The sequence below is a fragment of the Coffea arabica genome, chromosome 8e (genome assembly GCF_036785885.1).
Source record: "Coffea arabica cultivar ET-39 chromosome 8e, Coffea Arabica ET-39 HiFi, whole genome shotgun sequence".
Taxonomy (NCBI): Eukaryota; Viridiplantae; Streptophyta; class Magnoliopsida; order Gentianales; family Rubiaceae; genus Coffea; species Coffea arabica.
The window spans coordinates 4,423,346-4,444,215 of record NC_092324.1 but is presented as its reverse complement, the minus strand read 5'-3'; the positions used below and the strand labels follow the sequence as shown (position 1 = coordinate 4,444,215).

General features: G+C 40.8%; 2 protein-coding genes across 2 annotated transcripts; one reads left to right on the top strand and one right to left on the bottom strand.

Moving 5' to 3' along the window:
- The first annotated feature begins 639 nt into the window (after positions 1 to 639).
- Positions 640 to 1,575, top strand: LOC113704419 (uncharacterized). The gene has a single exon (XM_027226323.2). It carries the CDS (start codon positions 640 to 642, stop codon positions 1,573 to 1,575), a length of 936 nt encoding a protein of 311 aa, XP_027082124.2.
- A 7,072-nt stretch (positions 1,576 to 8,647) lies between these two features.
- On the bottom strand, positions 8,648 to 10,251 carry LOC113704314 (CASP-like protein 4D1). Its single transcript, XM_027226130.2, has 3 exons — positions 10,044 to 10,251; positions 9,665 to 9,800; positions 8,648 to 8,973 (listed from the first exon to the last, which is right to left on the bottom strand). The coding sequence occupies exons 1-3, from the start codon at positions 10,226 to 10,228 to the stop codon at positions 8,767 to 8,769; spliced, it is 528 nt and encodes a 175-aa protein (XP_027081931.1). The 5' UTR covers positions 10,229 to 10,251; the 3' UTR covers positions 8,648 to 8,766.
- Between the last annotated feature and the right edge of the window lie 10,619 nt (positions 10,252 to 20,870).

Here is a 20,870-nt window from a genome sequence, read left to right as displayed (position 1 = left end):
GCAACTACGGATTCGGAGGACCACCTGTTCGCATTCCTGACGCAGATGCGCCTGCAAACGGCCGCGGACGCGGTCAGGTGTAAGACTTTTCCAATGTTCCTGGAGGGAAAGGCCTGGTACTGGTTCCAGGGACTTCCCCCCAGGTCGATCCGATCGTTTACCCAACTCGCACGACTGTTCTCAGCACAGTTCGTTGCGTCGAGAGCCTTCTCTAAAAGCACTGCTCACCTCATGACTATCCAGCAAAGGCCCGAGGAGTCACTACGCGAATACATGGTATGATTCAACAATGAATCCCTCCAGGTCTGCGATCGAGACGACAAGGTGGTCGTGGCCGCTTTCATCAACAGCCTGCGTAAGCAGAAGTTATACATTGAGCTCGTAGAGAGACCTCCCAAGTCAGTTCGGGAGATGCTGGACCGAGCTCATGAGAAGGCCAACATTGAGGAAGCCAATCGCTTGAAGAGCGCGCAGGAGAGGCAGAGGGACGACAAACGTAGAAGGAATGCCGACCAGGGAGACGTGCGACGTGACCAGGGGCGAAAGAATACCTATGATCGCCCGCCTAGGAGTCGGCCCCTGGGGGGAGATAAGCCCTAGACTTCCCTCACAGTGCCCCGAGTTCGGGTCCTTGCGGTGATGGAGCAAGAAGGGCTCTCCCGACCTCCCCGACCCTTGGCCGGGGACAAAAACAGGCGGGATCAGGGTTTATACTGTGCATATCACCGGGATGTGGGACACGATATGGAGGATTGTTGTCACCTCAAGAAAGACATTGAAAAGTTGATCAGACGAGGCCACCTCGGTCAGTTCATACGTGACGAACGGGTTGACCAGCGACGGGGGAGGCCCAAATCAGATCACCTGAGCTACTCCCGTGGCCCGCCTCAAGGGCTTCGTTGCCGAACTCCCGAGCCGGAAGCTCAGAATCTGGGTGGGGTGATCAACACTATTGCAAGAGGACCGGTTGGGGGGGATAGTCATACGGGTCGGCGGCACAACCGCCCTCCTCCCAGCGAAGAAAGCTCGAGCAAACGACTGAAAATGTACGAGGAGATCATCTACGGACCAGAAGATGCAGTGCCCTTGGCCTCCAATAACCATGAAGCCATCGTGATAGAGGTCATCACCTGCAACTACAAGGTAAAGAAGGTATACATTGACAATGGCAGTGCCATCGACATGTTGTACTACAAGACTTTTAAAGAGCTGCAGCTAGAGGACAGACAGCTCATCCCGGTCCAAACTCCTTTGATTGGCTTTGCTGGTCCTCCGGTAAGACCAGAGGGGATGATAACCCTCATGGTCGTGGTGGGGGTGTCACCAAAGCGCCGAACTGTGCCAGTAAATTTTGCGGTGGTAAAAGAGCCATCATTGTACAATATGATTCTGGGACCACCCACTCTGAACGCCCTCCGAGCTGTTTGCTCCACCTTACATCTCAGCATGAAATTCCCTACTCCAACTGGGGTAGCTGAGGTGCTCGGAGATCCGAAGGTGGCTAGGACCTGCTATATTGCAACTCTCAAGGGCAAGGAAAAAATGGTGGCTCAAATAGCTTGCTTGGAGCCCTAGGAGCCTATGGAGAAGAGAGAGAGGCTGGAGACAGATGAGGAGCTGATTGAGCTGCCCGTCCGACCTGACCGATCTCAGCACACGGTCAAGGTCGGCACCTGCCTAAGTGAACTGACCCGAAACTCTCTGGAATCCCTTTTAGAGGAATACACGGACATTTTTGCCTGGAGTGCGGATGATATGCCAGGGGTCCCCTCCGAACTAGCGGTGCATAAGCTACACGTGGATCCTAGCGCCCGACCTGTGAAACAGAAGAAGAGCAGTTTTGCGCCTGAGCGGAACGAGGTCGTCCGAAGTGAGATAGCCAAGCTATTAGAAGCCAAGATTGTGAAGGAAGTCTTCTACCCGACCTGGCTGGCTAATCCAGTGCTGGTCAAGAAGGAAGAAAGGGCTTGGCGGATGTGCGTGGACTTCACTGATTTGAACAAGGCCTGCCCAAAAGACTGCTACCCCCTCCCGCGGATTGATCAGCTCGTGGATTCAACCTCGGGATACGAGATTTTTTGCTTTTTAGACGCCTTCAAGGGGTATCATCAAATCGCCCTGGACGAGGAGGATTAGGAGAAGACCTCATTTATCACTGAGTGCGGCACCTATTGCTATGTCACCATGCCGTTTGGGCTGAAGAATGCAGGTGCGACTTATCAGAGGCTGGTCAATAAACTGTTCAAGGACCAGATCGGTCGAAATATGGAGGTCTATGTGGATGATATGCTGGCAAAAAACAGGACTCAGGAGCAGTTCATTACTGACCTTAGGAAAATTTTCGAGATCCTTCGAAGCTCACGGATGCGACTGAACCCCAAGAAATGCACTTTCCAGATCAGGTCGGGAAAGTTCCTGGGCTACATGATTTCCAAAGAAGGGGTGAGAGCTAACCCGGACAAAATCAAGGCCATCATGGACATGGCTCCTCCCCGAAACATTAAAGAGGTTCAGCGCCTGACTGGGAGGATGGCGGTTCTGAACAGGTTCTTGTCTAAATCGCTGTTCGGGGCTCCCCTTTCTTCAATGTCTTGAGAAGAGGTCCGCAATTCGAGTGGAGCTCCGAGTGCCAGAAAGCGTTCGACGAGCTATAAAGGCCCACCTGGCACGATTGCCAACTCTAACTTCTTCCGAGTAGGGAGAGACCTTGTTCATCTACCTAGCGGTAGGGGGAAGAAGCTGTTAGCGCGGTGCTGGTACGAGAGGAAGATAAGGTCCAGAAACCTGTGTACTATGTTAGCCGAGCTCTGCATGGGGCTGAGGCAAGGTATTCGGTGGTGGAGCAGTATGTCTTGACATTAGTTTATGCAGCTCGGAAGCTCAGGTCATACTTCCAGACTCACCCCATAGTAGTGGTAACCGACCAACCCCTGAAGTAGATCCTCTCTAAGCCCGACGTCTCGAGGCGAATGGTGAAATGGGCCGTGGAGCTGTCGGAGTACTATCTCGGGTACCAGCCGAGAACGGCCATCAAAGCTCAAGCCTTGGCGGACTTCATAGCAGAGAGTGTTTCCTTTGGGTCAAGCGGAACTAAGGTCGATCAAACCAGGGAAGCAGGTGAGGCCGGGAAGGCCAAAGACTCCGACGACAACGCACACACCAGACAAGCAGCCAAAGCCCTACGGGCCAAGAAAGCTACCGAAGCCACAAAGACCAGAGAGGTAGATGAGACCTTGCAGGCTGAAGACGCTGCCAAGGTCGCCCAGGCCAACAAGGTAGCAGAGGTCGGACGGACCGGAGAAGCAGCTGAGGCCGAACAAACCAGAGAAACTGCGGAGGTCGGACAGGCCAGAGAAGCAGCCGAGGTCGGTCAGGTCGGAGATGCTGCCGAGGTCACACAGTCTGGAAATGCAGTCAAGGCTGAATTAGCCAGAAGGGCTGCCCAGACCAGAGGGGCTACAGAAGCTGCAGGACGGACAGATCCGATTTGGACGCTGTACGTAGATGGCGCATCAAGTAGGGAAGGATATGGAGCAGGTCTCCTCCTAATCAGCCCTACTGGGGAGGAGCTGGCCTACGCCCTGAGGTTCGATTTTAGAGCCTCTAATAACGAGTCCGAGTACGAGATACTGATTGCGGGGATGGAGATGGCACGGAAATTAGGGGCTGAACTAATAAAAGTTTACAGCGATTCGCAGCTGATAGTGAACCAGGTAGGGGGGAAGCTATGAGATCAAAGAAGAGCCTTTGAAGAAGTACGTCGTCAGGGTACGCGAGCTGAGGGACCAGTTCAAACAGGTCGTCCTGGAGCAGATCCTACGGAGCCGAAACAAGAGAGCTGATGCCCTGTCCAAGTTGGCCTCTACCTCGTTTAATACCCTAAATCGAGGGATATTGGTGGAGGTCGTTAAGAGTCGCGCCTATGAGCGGTTGGACGCCACAGTCATTCAGAGGGTAAACTCTTGGATGGACCCCATTGTCTAGTACCTATCCCACAGAGAACTCCCCTCGAGCAGGACGGAGGGCCGCAAAGTCCTTCTCAGATCGAAAAAGTACGTACTTACAGAGGGGTGCTCTATAGGAAGTCCTACTTGTAGCCATGACTAAAGTGCGTAACACCAGAGGAAGGAAGATATATCTTGCGTAAGCTGCATGAGGGCATCTGCGGCAATCACGTCGGGCCAAGGTACTGGCCAAGAAGGGAATGCTATCTGGGTACTATTGGCCCACCATCTTCTGGGACTCGGCCGAGCTGGTGGCGAGATGTAAGCCTTGCCAGTTGCACGCCAGTATTTCCCACGCCTCAACTCAGGAGATGATTCCTCTCTATAGCCCATGGCCATTCTTCCAATAGGGAATAGACCTGTTAAGTCCATTCCCCCGAACTCTCGGAGGTCATGAGCATCTGGTAGTAGCTATTGACTATTTCACTAAATGGCTAGAGGTCGAGCCACTCAACACGATTAATAGCAGGTCAATCCAAAAGTTTCTTTGGAAAAGCATAGTCTGCCGATTTGGCATACCACAGGTCCTAGTTTCGGATAACGGCCGACAGTTCGCGGATAGCTCCCTCCAGAATTGGTGTTCCCAGCTTGGAATACAGCGGCACTTCACCTCCGTGGGGCACCCACAAGCTAATGGTCAGGTTGAAAACGTTAATAGAACCATCCTGTACAGCTTGAAAACACGGATAGAGTCTGCCCGAACTGGTTGGCTTGATGAGGTGCCCACCATATTGTGGGCCTACCGGACTACACCCCGGACGGTCACTCAAGAAACTCCGTTTGTCCTGACGTATGGGACCGAGGCAGTGATCCCGGCGGAGATCAGAATACCCTCAAGACGGGTGCAGCACTTTGTGGCCCGAGACAATGAAGAGGAGATGCGGCTTAACTTGGACTTGCTCGAGCACCGTAGGGAAGAGGCATGCATAAGAATGGCTAAGTACATGGGTCAGATCACGCGGTACTACAATGCTAGGGTCAGACACCTCTACTTCAAGCCAGGGGACCTGGTATTGCGAAGAAACTCTGTGAGCCGAGCTGCGGGGGTAGGCAAGCTAGACCCGAACTGGGAAGGTCCCTACGTAGTAAGGGAAGCTGATCGCGCGGGGTACTGCAGATTGGCTTATCTCAATGGGGATGAAGTTCCGCGCACCTGGCACAATTCGAATTTGAGGCTCTTTCGTTAGAGCTCAGCGGTAAGCTAAAGGGCTTTTTAGGTAATAGCTGAAGAGGTCAGCTCGGCAACTTGTTAGCCCCGTACTTGGTCTCTTGAGAATGTATTCAAGGTTTTAAGAAGGAATAAAGAATTTTTACCAAGTGTTGGATGAAAAGACTATCTATTCCATTTCAAAAAAAAGATATGTACATAAGGGGGGCCATACAAAAACGATCTGGCCAACTCGATCCCTATCTTGTTCTAAATCCTACCTACGCCTATGCTAAGCGCTCCCTAATTTTTCCCCTGCTGTTCAGGCTCGGGTTCAGGGGAGGTCGCAGGCAGGGAAGAGTCGGCAACCAGCGCGGCCAGGTCGCGCCCATGCGAGTAGCCTTCTACGAGCCTATCGATCTGATGGACTGCTTGGGGGTTGTAGTCAGGCCATCTGCTCAGGTCGAACCCAGGCAGGTTGAGAGATTGCACATCATGCATAGCCTGAGCATACCCTACCTGCAGGACTGGCCCATTGAGAATGGCCAAGTCCTACATAAAGTCTTCAGACTTTTTGAAATCCCTGACCCCAGCTGTCGACCCTCCTCGCTAGCCGCCTCGATCTGGCCGGACAGCTCGGCAGATTTCCTCTGCTTTGCTTCTAGCTGCAAGGTCAGCTCGGCCGTTTTCTTCTTCTCCGCCTCGCAGACGGTTTGAGATTCGGCGAGCTGCTTCTTCACGGACTCCAACCCTGCCTCGGCTGCTTCGAGCTGATTTGACAGCCTACCCTTGGCAGCATCAGCCTGGGAGAGGTTCTCCCCCATGTTCTCGTATCGCTGCGCCAGCTCGGCCCCAGCGACGTTGAGCTGCAGATCAAACACAGAATAAGAAACCAACAAGTCAAAGAAATTTCGTTGAAGCACCGGTTGAGGAGATACCTGGGCTGCACTTAGGTAGAAGTGTTCCAGCAGCTCGGGGTTGGACGCGAGTTGGATGAAGTGGTGATCCCGTGGAAGCATCGCGCCCTTGATGAGCTCCCGAGCAGCTTCTGGAAATTGAGCTCGGTCATTCATCGACAACCCCCACTTGGGGCAAAAGTGCAGGAGGTGTGGGTGCGTGCTCAGCTCGGCGGGGGGATTCAGAGGAATCACGTTCCTCATGCGCCACATAACTGGTGGCGACTCTGATGAGGTCTGCTGCTCTGCTGAGTTTACCCCATAATGCTCCAGGAGAGCGTCAATGGGGATTGGTTGCGGCGTCTGGGCGGCAGAGGAGGTCTCCTCGGTCCGAGCCTTCTTGGCCACCGTTTTCTTCCTCTTCTTTTTGGGCTCCTCCGCTGGCGATGATTGAGCTGCAATCTGAGGAATGGGCACTGGTGGAGGAGGAGAAGCGGCACTGCCAGGAACGGTAGAGGGCTCTTGAGCCGGGGTGCTCGAGCTGCCGGTTCCCCCGATGTTCAGCAACTGGGAAAATCTTTTCACTACAAAGACGGGAAAAAGAGTCAGCTCGCATAACATAGTTGAGCTCACAAAGAAAAGGGGGCTGAGATTAAGACTTTACAAGCTGTCAGCTCCTCGTGGGTGAGGGGTCGGAGGTCGGGTGCAGGGTCGTTTACCTCTGCGCGGATCAGTCCTGCCGACCAGAGCTGTGCGTTATTGAATTCCTTCACCTTCAACCGAGCTGGTGAACTGACCAGGCGGTCCAGCTCGGCCACCGGCAGGGGTAAAGGAACGGGGTCGGACTACTTTACGCCTAGGTGCTGAGCTGGTGATGTCTGAGTGTGTGGATGAGAAAGACGTAAAAGGGAGAGAAGACTTACTAGTGGACAAGGAAGAGGAGCTGGTGGGTGCTTAGAGGGAGACGCTACTCTCGGATGAACTCACTGGGCACGGAGCGAGCTGATGAACTTTGGAAGAAGAAGAAGTGAGAAAGGAAATGTGAAAATGACGTCTGGTGGGACCTATTTATAGGCCACCAGAGCGGGAAGACGAAGAGTCCCGAATTGAAATTTCAAATTTATTGCTAAGAAACCGCCACCTAGGGAGACGGTTGAGCTGACAGCCGCCATTTTTGGAGGACGTGACCCATGAAGTGACAGTTACAATGATGGACGTGGCAGTTACCAGAATGTGAGGTGTAACCAAGGGATCGTGGGTCCTACGTCCAGTCGACCTGACGCTTCGTAATTTGGTCCAGACTCACATGACTCCACAATGACTCTAAACTCAATGGGGGGCTAGTGTAGTCGGGCAAACCCATGCGTAACACGTGTCAGCTCGGCTGACGGCACACGCCAGGTCGGCAATAGAGATCCCGCAGCCTGGGCGTATCAGCTCGGAATAAGGGAGGACAGCTCGGCCTTGGCCGCCGCCTCCGAACCTTCAGGGGCTATCGTACAAAACCCTAAGAGAACTCCGAACTCTATGGGGACACCCACATCTACATGGAAACTACTACTCGTCAAACCTATAAATATAGCACTACTCGACAACTTAAGGTACACCTTCAACAGTACTCTATACTGTTACCCTCTCTTTAAGCTCTGCTGACTTGGCCGTCGGAGCTATTCCGGGGACCCGAGCCCCGCCGTTGTTCTCTCTTTGCAGGTGTGTCTGTTCAACTTTTCCCCCTCATCTCAGTTCCACCCAGCCAGCTCGGTTCATAGCATCAGCTCGGACTGCGTTCTTGGCCGTCGCATCAGTCACTAAACCACGTGGAGGTAAAGTGTGTATTACCCTTTTCTAAAACTGCATTTACTTTTTATATTCCCCCACCCTCCCTAAATTTTTTCAAATTCTATTATTATTTACATTTACCCCTACAGGAATGGAACTTTTAGTTTTATCCGATTGAGAGTTTACAAATTCACCATGTGAATGGAGAATTTTTTTTTTTAAAAAAAGACTTACTATCAACGGCAACTAAAACTTATCCTGTTGGCATCGTTTAATGACATGGACTCTGTAACAGATTGCCCCTCCACCCAAAACTCTGGGTCCTGGCTACGTCAGTATACGCAAATCACCAATTGCTCGATGATAAGTCTAGAGGTACTCCTTATTAATTACATAGTTATTGCGTGATTATTAAATTAGTTCTTTCAGATTACTTTTTCGTCACTGTTCGTTTGGGTATTATTGCACTGGATTGAAGTATTCATGCAGCAGAGGGTCCACCGCAAGTAATCCAAAATTTTGTTTTTCAGGGAAGGACATTAAATTTATTTGCTTACATCATAATTACAATTTCCAACACACCTTTTTACATTCCCAATTACCTTTTTATCTCACATACATCACATCACAAAAAGTGCTACAGTAAAAATATCTCAAATAATTTACAATCCAAACAGACCGATTGTGTGAAGGGGAACGGTTTTTGGCATTCCACTAAATACTCCCTGAAAACTTTTGCCATGTGTTTTGGGTATTAAGACGCTTGTCATGGCAATAAGCGGCAAGAAACACAATTAAAAAAAATTGAAACAGTCCCAGAAGGCGAGTAAAAATGACCCTTTATTTTGTGTTGAACGTTCTACCAAACAAATAAGAGATGGCAAATTGAAAGAGAACCTCAAAAAGTACATGTCGTATTGCTATTGCTTCTTCTTCGTGACTATTCACCCTTAGACAGGGCTAAAGATGAAAAGATTGAAGAAATTGCAGAACCTAAACATCCAATGAGGATGAATACTGCTGCGACATAACTTAGATCAAAGAAGTCATGGATCTTAGGCACGTTGCTTTCCTCGTATGCCTTGTTTAGGTCTCTGGTTGCCCCAAATGCTGCACCAACTCCTGCTCCTAGCAGCAGTGACATGATCTAAATGCACAATTTCCAACACTAAAAATTAGTACATGAATTAAGAAGTATGTAACAAAAGATATATATCTACATGCTGATATTAGTGAGCCAAAACGTCTTGTAATTTCGAAGTAAAAAACGGCCTTGTCTGATTTGTCCTTTAGGTAGTAGTATACTACTGGTATTTGTATGGCAGTAACGGAAAAAACACACTCAGGCACACATTTGCAAGGTTACAATACGTACTTGAATTGCTGGTTTTTGGTGTTTTGAGTCTTTTGACCATTGAATCATTCAGATATATAACACCTTCACCGACAGCACATTGCCCTTTAAAATTTAAGATTTTGTCCATTTCTAATATAAACTCAATCACAAAAGTGGGTCCAAATACCTATTTGTACAGATTTCCATTATATATTTGCACCTACCTTTTCGGTAGACTTGGCTTTTTTTCATACTTTAGAGTGAATAATTAACCATCCGTACTCTTCAAGTTGCTTTCTACATTACTTGCAAAAGTGTGCTCAGAATAGTTACTAATTCGCCATTAGGCATAATACAAGAAGTAAAAAGCCTTTGGTTAGAACTAAATTGCAATACAAGTTTTAGTTATCTCACCAAATTATGCCAGTATCTTAACTATCAGGCATCCATAGATGTTATTTCCAAGATTAATGTTACAGGAGTGGATTACTAGCTAGTTTACCTTGTCACCATAAAAATCTATATGCAGCAAGCTGTAGCGCTCTATTAGACGCTTTCTGGCCCTTAAGTAGTAAACAGCAAGAGGAATTTGCATCGCAGTGTACACCAATCCCAATATCGAAACGTAAAACATGTACCTGCCAACAAAAAGAAATGCATTTATCAGCTAAAACTTGATAGGTAAAAGCCAATTAGTTTTTGCAGTACTGATGAGCTGTGTTGAATGACATTAAAAAATTTTAGCTGAAAATAAATAGATTTTGAAAGTAAGTCCCAGATTGGGAGCTGTGTTGCGGCCTGATCTGAACCATAAATTGTCTCGAACAATTTCCTTTTGGATAATTGTTGAGCCTCCTAGGTAATTTGTACTAACTACTTGCCTGTAAGAGTGGAAGAGGCTGGAGTAAGTGAGTCTGAATCCAGTATTTAGAGTAACTTTGTTAGTTTGAAGAATCACAACCGTTACTACGAGAGAAGCAAAGGTTGCCACTCTAGCCGCCAGACTGAATATTGGCACCTTTGAAGAACGAGGCTCAGAGTATCCATCATATCGCACTTGAGACATTTTTAGATTTTCTCAAAACTTGGTGAATTTGTTTGTTTAGATTCTTATGCAAGTGCCTCCCTATATATACAGAAATATGATGGGACTTTTTAGTCCTTTTACCTTCTAAAAAAAAAGTGTGTGGTGGACCTTTTTCAAAAACCAAAAGTGGGGCAAAAGAAAAAGTAATGTAGGAAAAGTATTTCTTTAGAACATTTTGTGGTGTCATCTAGTACTAGCTAACTTTCATTAATGTTTGTGACTAAGTCCAAAAATTTTTGTACTCTAATAAACCGTCAAAATCCTGGAAGGACTTGAACCATTTCAATTATACGTGTTTGAAAGACGAAGTCCAATAATTGTGGGGTTTGGAAATGGCATGGAAGGAGTGAATATTAGCTGTATGTGGGGATGGCTTGAATATTCCGTTTGGATTGCTATCTTTTACAATTTTTGTAAAAAAAATATATATTATAGTAATTTGATATATATTATGTAAAAATATGGTTGAAAATGTGTTACGAAAAATGTAAGTATTGTTTGATAGAAAATTACAATCCAAACATCAACTAATCTCAAAAAGTGGATTTCAGGGTGTGAGGTTTTAAACTTTGGATGACTAACCTAATAGCAGTTTTTCAAATATTTCTTCAACTCCCTAAGTACTAAGTCAACCAGTTCTGCAGTCTTTTCCCACTATGATAAGAGATATACGTTTAACATTACAGACTAGTCTTCTAGTCCTTTTTAAGCGTGAATGGTAGAAGTGTAGAACCCAAAAGGGACTTGAGGTGTATTTGAGTTTCGATATTGGCATTTTTTTTATTTCATCTAACTTATTATTTAAAAAATATATATTTTGGATGGCTTCGAATTCTCTGTCCCCAAAGTAGTTTTTGTCTCCTCTGTCCCTTATTTGTACAGCTGTCACTTGTCTCTAGCCTTTTGTTAATCCAAACTTAAATAAATCAATAATAATTCGTTTACAAGTTTACTCAAAATCAATTAAAATAGATAACTCAAAAAAAAATTTTATTTTCTTTTTAACAAAAAAGAGTCTTGTTTGTCTGTGAATATAATCGGTGAAAATATTAAAAAAAGACTTGTTGAATAAAAAACTTTTGTCTAATATTGTGACAAACTTTTGTGAAAAAGAGTCTTGTTTTAAACTTTTTTTTGAATAAAAAAGACTTATTGAACAAAAAGCTTTTTTAATATTTTCACAAAAAATATTTCAATAATTGTGAAAAACTTAAAAAAAGGCTTATTTTTAATATTTTCTTCTTATTTTAGTTGCAAAAAATTTGTGAAAATAAAAATAGAAGTTGTAGGTTATAGCCAGCAAAGCTTTCCATGGTTAAATTATCAAATATTGGTTTATTTTTTTGTGTCTTTTCTCTTCTTTTTGCTTCCTTTGTAAGCCACGGGCAGAGTAATTGCTCGGGTATTTCGTTTGGAAACGACCGATAGGACTTGGAAGTCAACAATCGACCTGTGAAAACGAAAGGACGACTTTCGTCTCGCGATCAAGGAAGGCTGAGAGCCTGAGACTGAATTTTCTTTTCCTCTATTAAGCAGTACAGCAGAAGCTAAGCGCAATTGGGATAATCTATTTGGTTTGCTCTATTTGAAAAATTGAAATTGATAGACTATTTTGACATGTATAGAAATCATTTTTTTTTTGTCATATGTATGTATACTTCTTCTAACTAAGTGTTACGTTACATATTTCAAGAAACCTTTACGGAAAATGAATTAAGAAAAGGATATGAATGAAGCAAATTTACTCACCATACTCTAATTTATATTGAAGGTATTTAGTTTTTTAAAAAAATTGTCAAAGATATTCTTCTATCACCTTTCTATCCGACGTGCATTTTTGTCGAGAAAGTGGAAAATAATATTCAAGTTTTTCAAAAGACTTTCAGATTTATGAGATAGATAAATTTGGCATTTTAGCTATGTGTCTGGATAGGAGATTATTTGAAATAATTATCACAGCACTTTTTATAATGTGATATATATGAGATAAATAAATGATTGAGAAAATAAAATGGTGTGTTGGAAATTGTGTTTGTAATGCAAGCAAATAATTTTTGGCCATATAATCGCTATCCAAACACAATAAAATTATTGGTAATACTTTCGTAAACATATTAATTAGTGGGAACCTCCTTAACAACAATTGCCTGTGCTTATCACCGTGTCTTGTTGATGACTTACCAGATTGTCTATGTATGCTCACAGCTTCTGACCAACCATGTAATCAACCTATAACCTTACTGAACAAGGATCTAAACCTCGATTCTCAGCCAAACAAGAAAGAAAAAAGGAAGAAATTCAAATCATGCAATGACCTCTTACCTGATCACTTCACTCTTCAGCATTTTTAACGACTAAGAAGAAACCATTAGGGTATAGTAGACAACATGGCTACTCTCCTTATAATTGCTATTTTAGGAGTTTTTGTAGAAAAATGTAATGTAGCTATTAGATGTATATTAGATAAAAATGTGATTAAAAATGTGTTCATGAAAAACGTAAAAAATTTTCTACAAAAAATAACAATCCAAACATGATATAATGGATATACATTGATGACCAAAATAAAATCAATCTTACAGAAAAAAGAAATTTATGTTACACAAATTACTTTACTTTTCCTTATTTTTTACTCAAAGGATCAATAGTGATTTTTCACTTATCCACTAGATGACTCAGCTTGCGAACCCTTGATTACAGATAAAGTATCTTACTAATTAACTAAGCCACACAAATTACTTAATGCTGGACAAGTAAATAAATGACTTGTACAAAACATATTTATAAATGAAATATTTGGTTAAAATTAATAGAACCCAATAAGTCATTGACTTAGGATCCAACCGAGCAGCTTAATGCGGAAGAGTTGTGGAACTGAAACCTAACATTTCTTGTTTGAGTCAGTTTGACTCTTGCGATTCTGATTAATTAGGACTAAAAGATGAATCAATTTATTTGGTATTCAAATGGAATTCAGTTTGATAAGAATTTTTTTCAAGCTTGACTCTCCAACTAATCAAACCAAACTTGAACAATATTTTGTATTCAGTAACTTTTCAAGTTCGGATAGAGCTTGGCTCAATTAGCATAAAATTGTAATGTATAGGTAAAAGATTTAGACTACTCGAGTTCAATTCGATAAAAGCTCGTTTGAGTTCAACTCAATATGTCAGTTTAATTAGGCTAAACTTGAACATTAAGATATTCAATTTGATTAGATTCATTTATACCTCTATTTTTTTTTTTTTTTGCTGACATAGTGGGTATCCGGGATTCGACGGATTATATTTCCGGACCCGACTATTTCCACTCCGCTTATGCCCCTACCCCCCAGAAGACACAAGACGATATCATTTATACCTCTATTTAAAATGAGCTTCTATGAATTTTGAAATAAGAGACTCCTCCCCTGCATTCTCACACGAGAAGATGCAACATAAAGCCTAGCCTCATTCTCTAAATTCTAAAGACATTAAAAAAGGTATCTGTCTACATGGCTGTTAACGAACTAGGTTGCGCTAAGAATTGCCTTTTGAGCTCATCTCGTTTATTTAACAAGCCCCGCTTAAGCTCCGCTCATTCATTTGGCAAGCTCAACATTGGGCTTGCGCTGGACTCGTTAAAGAAAATCTCAAATTCCGGCTAGACTATTATAGCACAAATGGCCCAAACTCATAAAAGCTCGAATTAACTTGAAAATCCTATATAAATTGCAACAACAAATTTAACCAATTAAATAAGAAAATTTTCACCAAATATAAGAATGTGCCAAAAGTTCCTTACAAAATAAATTCTAAACAATCAAGACAACCCAGTTGCACATAATCATAGAGAAATACAAATAAGACTTCGCATTCATCATAAGAAAAAAGATCACTAATATCATCCATATTCTCGTAGATGCAATTGATTTGATCTATATTTTCATTGTTGTACCTCATAATAAGAATTGTGGAAGAATCTTGATATGAAATAAATGAAAATTATACATACTTGCTCTAACAAATGCATGAACGAGTCTAAATGAATTGTTCGTCACCCCAGCTTGGTTCGACTCGTTTAATAAATGAGATTGATTTTGAATTCGAACTCGAGTCATTTAATTAAATGAACAAGCTGAACTCAAGTTTAAACTAGTCAAACTGGACCTTGTGACTAGTTTGATTCATTTAATAGCCATATCTACATATAAAGCAGGGGGTTTTTTGTTTTAAAAAAAAAAAGGTGTGTAACTTTATGTTGTACACATTCTACCCCCATGCTCAACCAGTAAAAAAATTCTGGCATCACGCTCATACACCATTAAGAAAAGGATAAATTACAGTCCACCTTCCTTTGATTTAACGTTTTTCCATATTATCATCTTAAGATTTAACAACTATACATAACCCTCTCGTATTTTGAACTAAAGTTTCAAAATTGTCGAAGTTGTCTCTTATAACCGAACTAGTTGAAATGTTTAGATTACTTTCGTTCAGAAACTAAAATGGCTGAAATGGTCAAGATATATAAATGTAGTATACATCACTCTTTTACCTACTCTAATTTAGTGCTTTTTCACACAACCTTTTTATGATTTTCAAAATCTATATATAACCTCCCTATGGTTAATAAATATATTCCTTCCTGATATTTCGGTACTTTTGAGATTGTAGCCAGCTCTATTACAAAGGGCAAGTTCTATCGGTTTGGTACTTTAGTTCAAATCGTGAAGAAGGAAGGAGGAAGAACAAGGAGAAGAAAGGTTTTGGAGAACCAAGTCCTCCACTTTGAAGAACCAAGTCCGGATTTTGGAATTGGGTGAGCCGCCTCTCCTTATGAACCTTTTTTCTTAACCAAAAAGCTAAAAAAAAAAAAAAAAAACTAGTTGGAAAGATTCAACTTCTTGTAAGGTAGACATACTCACTTATAAGTCTTATTAATGAGAAGAAAATGAAACTTATACCACCCACGAGTGATTTTGTGATACAACTTAAATTAATTCTTAGATAGTATAAAACTAATTAAGAAGTTGAACTGTTACAGACAGTGACAGTATCATAGACATCAGTTTCTAGCACCAAACTTTTACAAAGAGAAAAAAAAAAAGAAAAGAAAAGAAGATCTTGTCACAAGTCACAATTAAGAATATCCGTATACTATATAAGATTGAGTTTTGGTCAAAGAGCGAGTTGAATTTCAACCGCATGAGTAGGGGTGAGTTGAATTTCAACCGCATGAGGAGGGGTATTTTGGAAATTTGAAAAATGTGTTGTTTTTTCAAACTTTGATACAACTGATTTGCAACATGTGTTTGGGTGTTTTTACATTAAAGCCCCATATTTGTACATTTAAAGCTTGTATTTATACACACATTTGGGTATTTGTTGAATGTGGGTTTATTTGGCGATCATTCGTGCATTTGGTCCAATTCATATAAGCATGTGCTTTTGTGCAATTACTGAAATCGGGTTATTATGTAATTAAAATAGAGCCATGTTGCTGTCAGTAATTACAGTATAACTCTATTTCAATTGTCAGAAACACTCATAATTATATCAACACTTGCAATAAAATATTATTTATATCCTAATTAGACGGCCAATAATGTGGGTATGCTACTAAGTTATTGTCTCAGTTATGGCTCTTTCAATTCTTCCTCCTTCACATTCTTCAATTTTCCTCCTTTTGGCTTCTAGGACTGCGTTATTTTTTCAACCTTTACATTCAATATTTTTGGCTTTCTAGGACTGCGTTATTTTTTCAACCTTTACATTCAATATTTCATAATGGCTTTCAACAGAAGCTATATTTCCTTAATATTACTTAATATGCGTTGTTATTTTTATTTTCATTTATTTGCTCACCACAGACACTAAAGCATCCTCTTTAACCACACATGCCAAACTTGCGATGCGCGGGCATTCCCCCCTAGTGTTCCTATATATTTATGATTAATCTTTCCAACACTGACACTATCAGTGTTGGATGAATAACAAATATACAAAATTTGAATTTAAAATTCAACTTTTGTACATATATCATAGATCTAATGGCGGTCAAATATATAAGATTTACTCATTTATTTATTTGTTCATGAAAATTTTTTATTAGCCAAACCAACTATCTATTTATAGCTCTTTAAACGTTATTATAGTGAAAGTCAACTAAGTTTCGCTTGGAGGTTGATTAATCATGTAAGATTAAAGATGCGCAATATAATTAGGCGAATAATTAAGGAATATTGATGCCCCTGTTATGTAACAGAGAGAACCAGAGAACAACATCACGAGTGATTAAATTAGAACCCGTTTATTGTTGTTGTCGTGGATTCTGAAGGCGCGTTTTCTTGAGTAAGTGGCGCCTCCTATTGTGAGGCAGATGAAGGCATTGTCTCCGTAAGATATTAAGCAATTCCTATTAAGAGTGGGAGAATGAAGACATGAGGTTAGATTCCTTTTTTTCGTTCTTTCTTTTAGTCTAACTGAAAAAATGCACTTTTTATTCTCAACGTTTAAGGTGTGGACGGATTTAATTCTTAATGTCTCAACAAAAACACATTCAGCCCCTTATGTTTCCAAATTTCAAACAATTAAGAACTTTAAACCTATGTTTTTAAACTCGGACCGGACCAGCCGGTCCGGGAACCGGCCAAGTATCCAGTTCGAGTTATTCTAAAAAATCAAGTATATAAAAATTCGGTCAAAATCGGGTTTGACCGGCAAAATCGGATGAACCGGTTTGATGTCAAGCTTTTTTTTTTTTTTTTTCTGAAAAGGTCAAAGCATTTTCAATATTATGTTTTGGCTCCTAGGTTATTAAAAATTATTAATATATCTCAAATATTTCATACTTTATAAATATTGTCCTAAAGTTTGGTGTTATTTTTCAATCAAATCCATAATTTTAATTATAAACTTGTTAATGTTCATCTAATAATATAAATTGGCACTTGATCATTCTAATTTCTTTATATTTTCTTATTAAATATATTTGAAACATCAAATATATATGAATATATATTTATTAATATTAACATGCTCTTAAGTATTTTACATACAATATTTTAATTTTTAAATAATTTTTATTTATGACGTCATCCAGTTCAACACTGATCGAATCCGATCAAATCCATTGACCCCTAAGCTCGACCGAGTCGATATCCAGTTCGAGTCTGAAAACATAGCTTTAAACAAGAAACTCTCAATTGTCAGGAAAATGACCACGCGAACAGCACATGGCAATCGGTAAAAATTACCAAGGAACAAACAGCTTATCAACGGTGGACATGTTTAAAAAAAAAAAAAAAGAGTTACTTAGTGGTGGACATGTTAATAATTAGGTTTAACGGTATTGCGTCTACGCAGAATCAAACCACTAAATAAGTAACACTTGAGAGACAGACCACGCAGCTCAACAGGATAGAATTTAGGAATCATAACCTAACATCTCTTTTTTGAGTGAGTTTTGACGGTTGCATTTTCTGTTGCTAGAGTTCTTAGAATGACCTTCATGGGTTATATAGCAAATATATAGGCCAAGAATTTGTAAGCAGCAATAAAAATAGGGGCTGATTTCAAAAACCTCCCTTGAAATTTCTGAAACTTTCACTGACCTTCCCTAAGGTTTTAAAAATTACACTAACCTCTCTCGTCAAAAATTTGGACCCATTACTTACATAAGATATAGTGAAAGTACTACGTTGCCCTAAGGCATTATGCATTATTACAAATAAATATTTGACAAAAAAAGTTAGGGCACTAAATAAATAAGATTAAATAATTAAACCAAAAAATTATTATTTCATCTCAAATTAGCAACCATAATTACAATAAAAAAAAATGGCATCAATTGCTATCCTAAGATTGTGCTATTTTTGTGATTGATATCACTTGACAATGATCAGAATAGACAACCTTATATAATTTGCACAGACAGATCTTATGAGCAAGAGAAATAGAAGAATTTTCTAATTGATTTATTTTGTTGAATCTTGTATTTAGACAAAACTATTCATGCCTTTTGTTGTTGATTTGTTGACTAAGACTTATATGTTTTCTGCACCAATACTTTTACTTTCACCTTGTCAAACTAAAATAAAAAGATTAATTTTTTTACCCAAATTTAGATGCTTATACTAATAATTTACTAGCATTATAGAATTAGTTGTGTTTGTATATGTAGTTGCAAATGACAAAAAATTATGGCCATTACAATTTGCTCTGGCTATGTGCAGAGACCATTTTGCTTCAAGTTTTAGTTGCTACATCTTTTGAAATTTTACATATATACCTTGACTTTTATTAATTATTTTATTCTTTACTAATACAACTTGAGGACAATTTGAAAACGGCATATGTGGAAGAAAATTATCATCTCAGTCCTCAAAATACTTTTTTAATAGTACTTTTTCTGAATTGGATTGATTTGTTATCAAAACTTTAAGTTCAAGGGAGATTAGTGTAATTTTTGAAACCTCAAGAGAGGTCATTGAAAGTGTCAGAAACCTGAGGGGAGGTTTCTAAAATTATCCCTAAAAATAGTGATAAATAGTTGAGGAAAAACCATTCCTTCTATTAATTTTTCTAACAAGAGAAAAGGCAAAGTAAAGCCTTACCTCATTCCAATGTGTATTAATATAACAAGCTTGCATTCTATGGCTAATCGATCAGAATATAGACGAAAAAAAAAAAGGTCAAACAACTACGGTTCTGACATGCGGTCTGTATAAATCTATGGGTGCCGGCCCGGCACCTGACAGACCAAAATTTTTTTTTTTTTTTAAATCACCAAGAGTGCCGGGCCCGGCACCTGACAGCTTTTTGAAAAAAACTTCGTTGTCTGACAGCTTTTTAAAGCTAATTCAATTTTCTGTCTTCTGATTCAATTGTTAAGAAGCCGCAGAGTTTTTGAACTTATGAGATGTCGACTAATAAGTGGTGCTTCTTAGCTGGTGGAATCTCACCTTAGCATCCCGTGGCTAGCTACGGATAAAAAAAAAAAGCTGTGGCTAGCCACGAACAAAAAAACAAAAGCTGGAATCACGTGAGTAGAAGTAAAATTGCTCCAGCATCCGTGAACTCGGACTGTCTATATAAACGAACCAAATTTCACCCTTCACCCCACACCTCATTTCCTAATTTCTGAGTTCTCCCATTTCAAATTAATCTTCATGCAACACAACTTTTCGGGTCTCTCTCTTTCTCAACCAAAACACAAAATGGATATCTTTGGTTTGGGATGCTTTGATGGGCGCCGAGCTGTGACAACTTAAAAAAAAAATTAAGTGGTGTCAGGTGCCGGGCTGACAGGTGCCGGGCTGTGTCAGCCCGGCACCAGACAACTTTTTTTAAAAAAAATATGTCAGGTGCCGGGCTGTGTCAGCCCGGCACCTGACAACTTTTAAAAAAAAAATTGGTTTGTCAGGTGCCGGGCTGACACAGCCCGGCACCCATAGTTTTATACAAACCCCGTGCCAGAACCGTAGTTGTCTGACCTTTTTTTTTTTCGTCTATATTCTGATCGATTAGCCGCATTCTATCTGGCCTAATTGGATCTCTAACCTAGAAAGACTGAATTGAGGGTGTGAAGAGGTACTTGGATAACTTCTCAAAAGACATGTTCAAAGGAAAAATGTCCCATGAGTAGACAAGTAGTTAAAAATTAAAAATGTCCATGTCATTTTATACTAATTATAACATTTCAATTGATATTTTCTCACCAAAGTTATAGTCTTCTCCTTCCGTGGACTGAATAGGTAATTTTATTGTTTTATTAGGGAATGTAATACAATGCAATAGGTAGTTAAATATTATGCAACTCCATTAGTGTGGTTGATGCCCAATTGCTTAGAAATTTCCCACAGTTTGTCAACTGCTCCGCTGCTTCTAGTCCCAGCCTCCCCGCATTAATATCCACCCAAGAAATACGCAAATGTCAATTGTTATTTCTCTTAAAATTCAATTTCCTCCTCCAATGAAGTTAGACAAAATGCCCCTCTTCTGATAACCTTTACCTTTCCCTTCTTGTCCTTGGTAAGTTTTGTTTCCCTTGCTGCAAAAATGAGGAAGAACCATCATTTTGTAACGAATTTATGACAGGTTACCAGATAGAACTGAAAAAATTAGAGGTTGCAACAATAATTTTCATCACGTAATCCTGTAAAGAGTGAGCCAATGTTTTGATAGTTCTAAACAAGGTAAAGGAAGTTGAATGATAAAGCATCGCAAATTGTACTAACCACCTCTATCATTTGTTTATTTCTTGTCGCAGATGATAAAACAATTCTTCATTTTTTATGCTGGCATAAGTTAGTACTAAGCATTTTTCACATAGAGCCCAGATCAAGTCTTCAAACATCCTTTAATAAACTAAGCTGCCGCAGCCGGTTTCTCCCTCAATTTCCACCATCCTAGAATTTGAGAGACTGAGAATAGCCGAGAGTGTTAGGACTGGTCCAGGAATAAATAAACTAAAGTTAGAACAAAATAGACGGTATAACCGATCATATAAAACTTAAGCGGTAGACACCAGCCATATAATACTTAGGCGGTAAAACCAACCATATAAAAGGCTTGTGACAACCCAATAAAGACAAATAACAAAGCAAAATAAAAGACACAAAAATTTACATGGTTTGGTC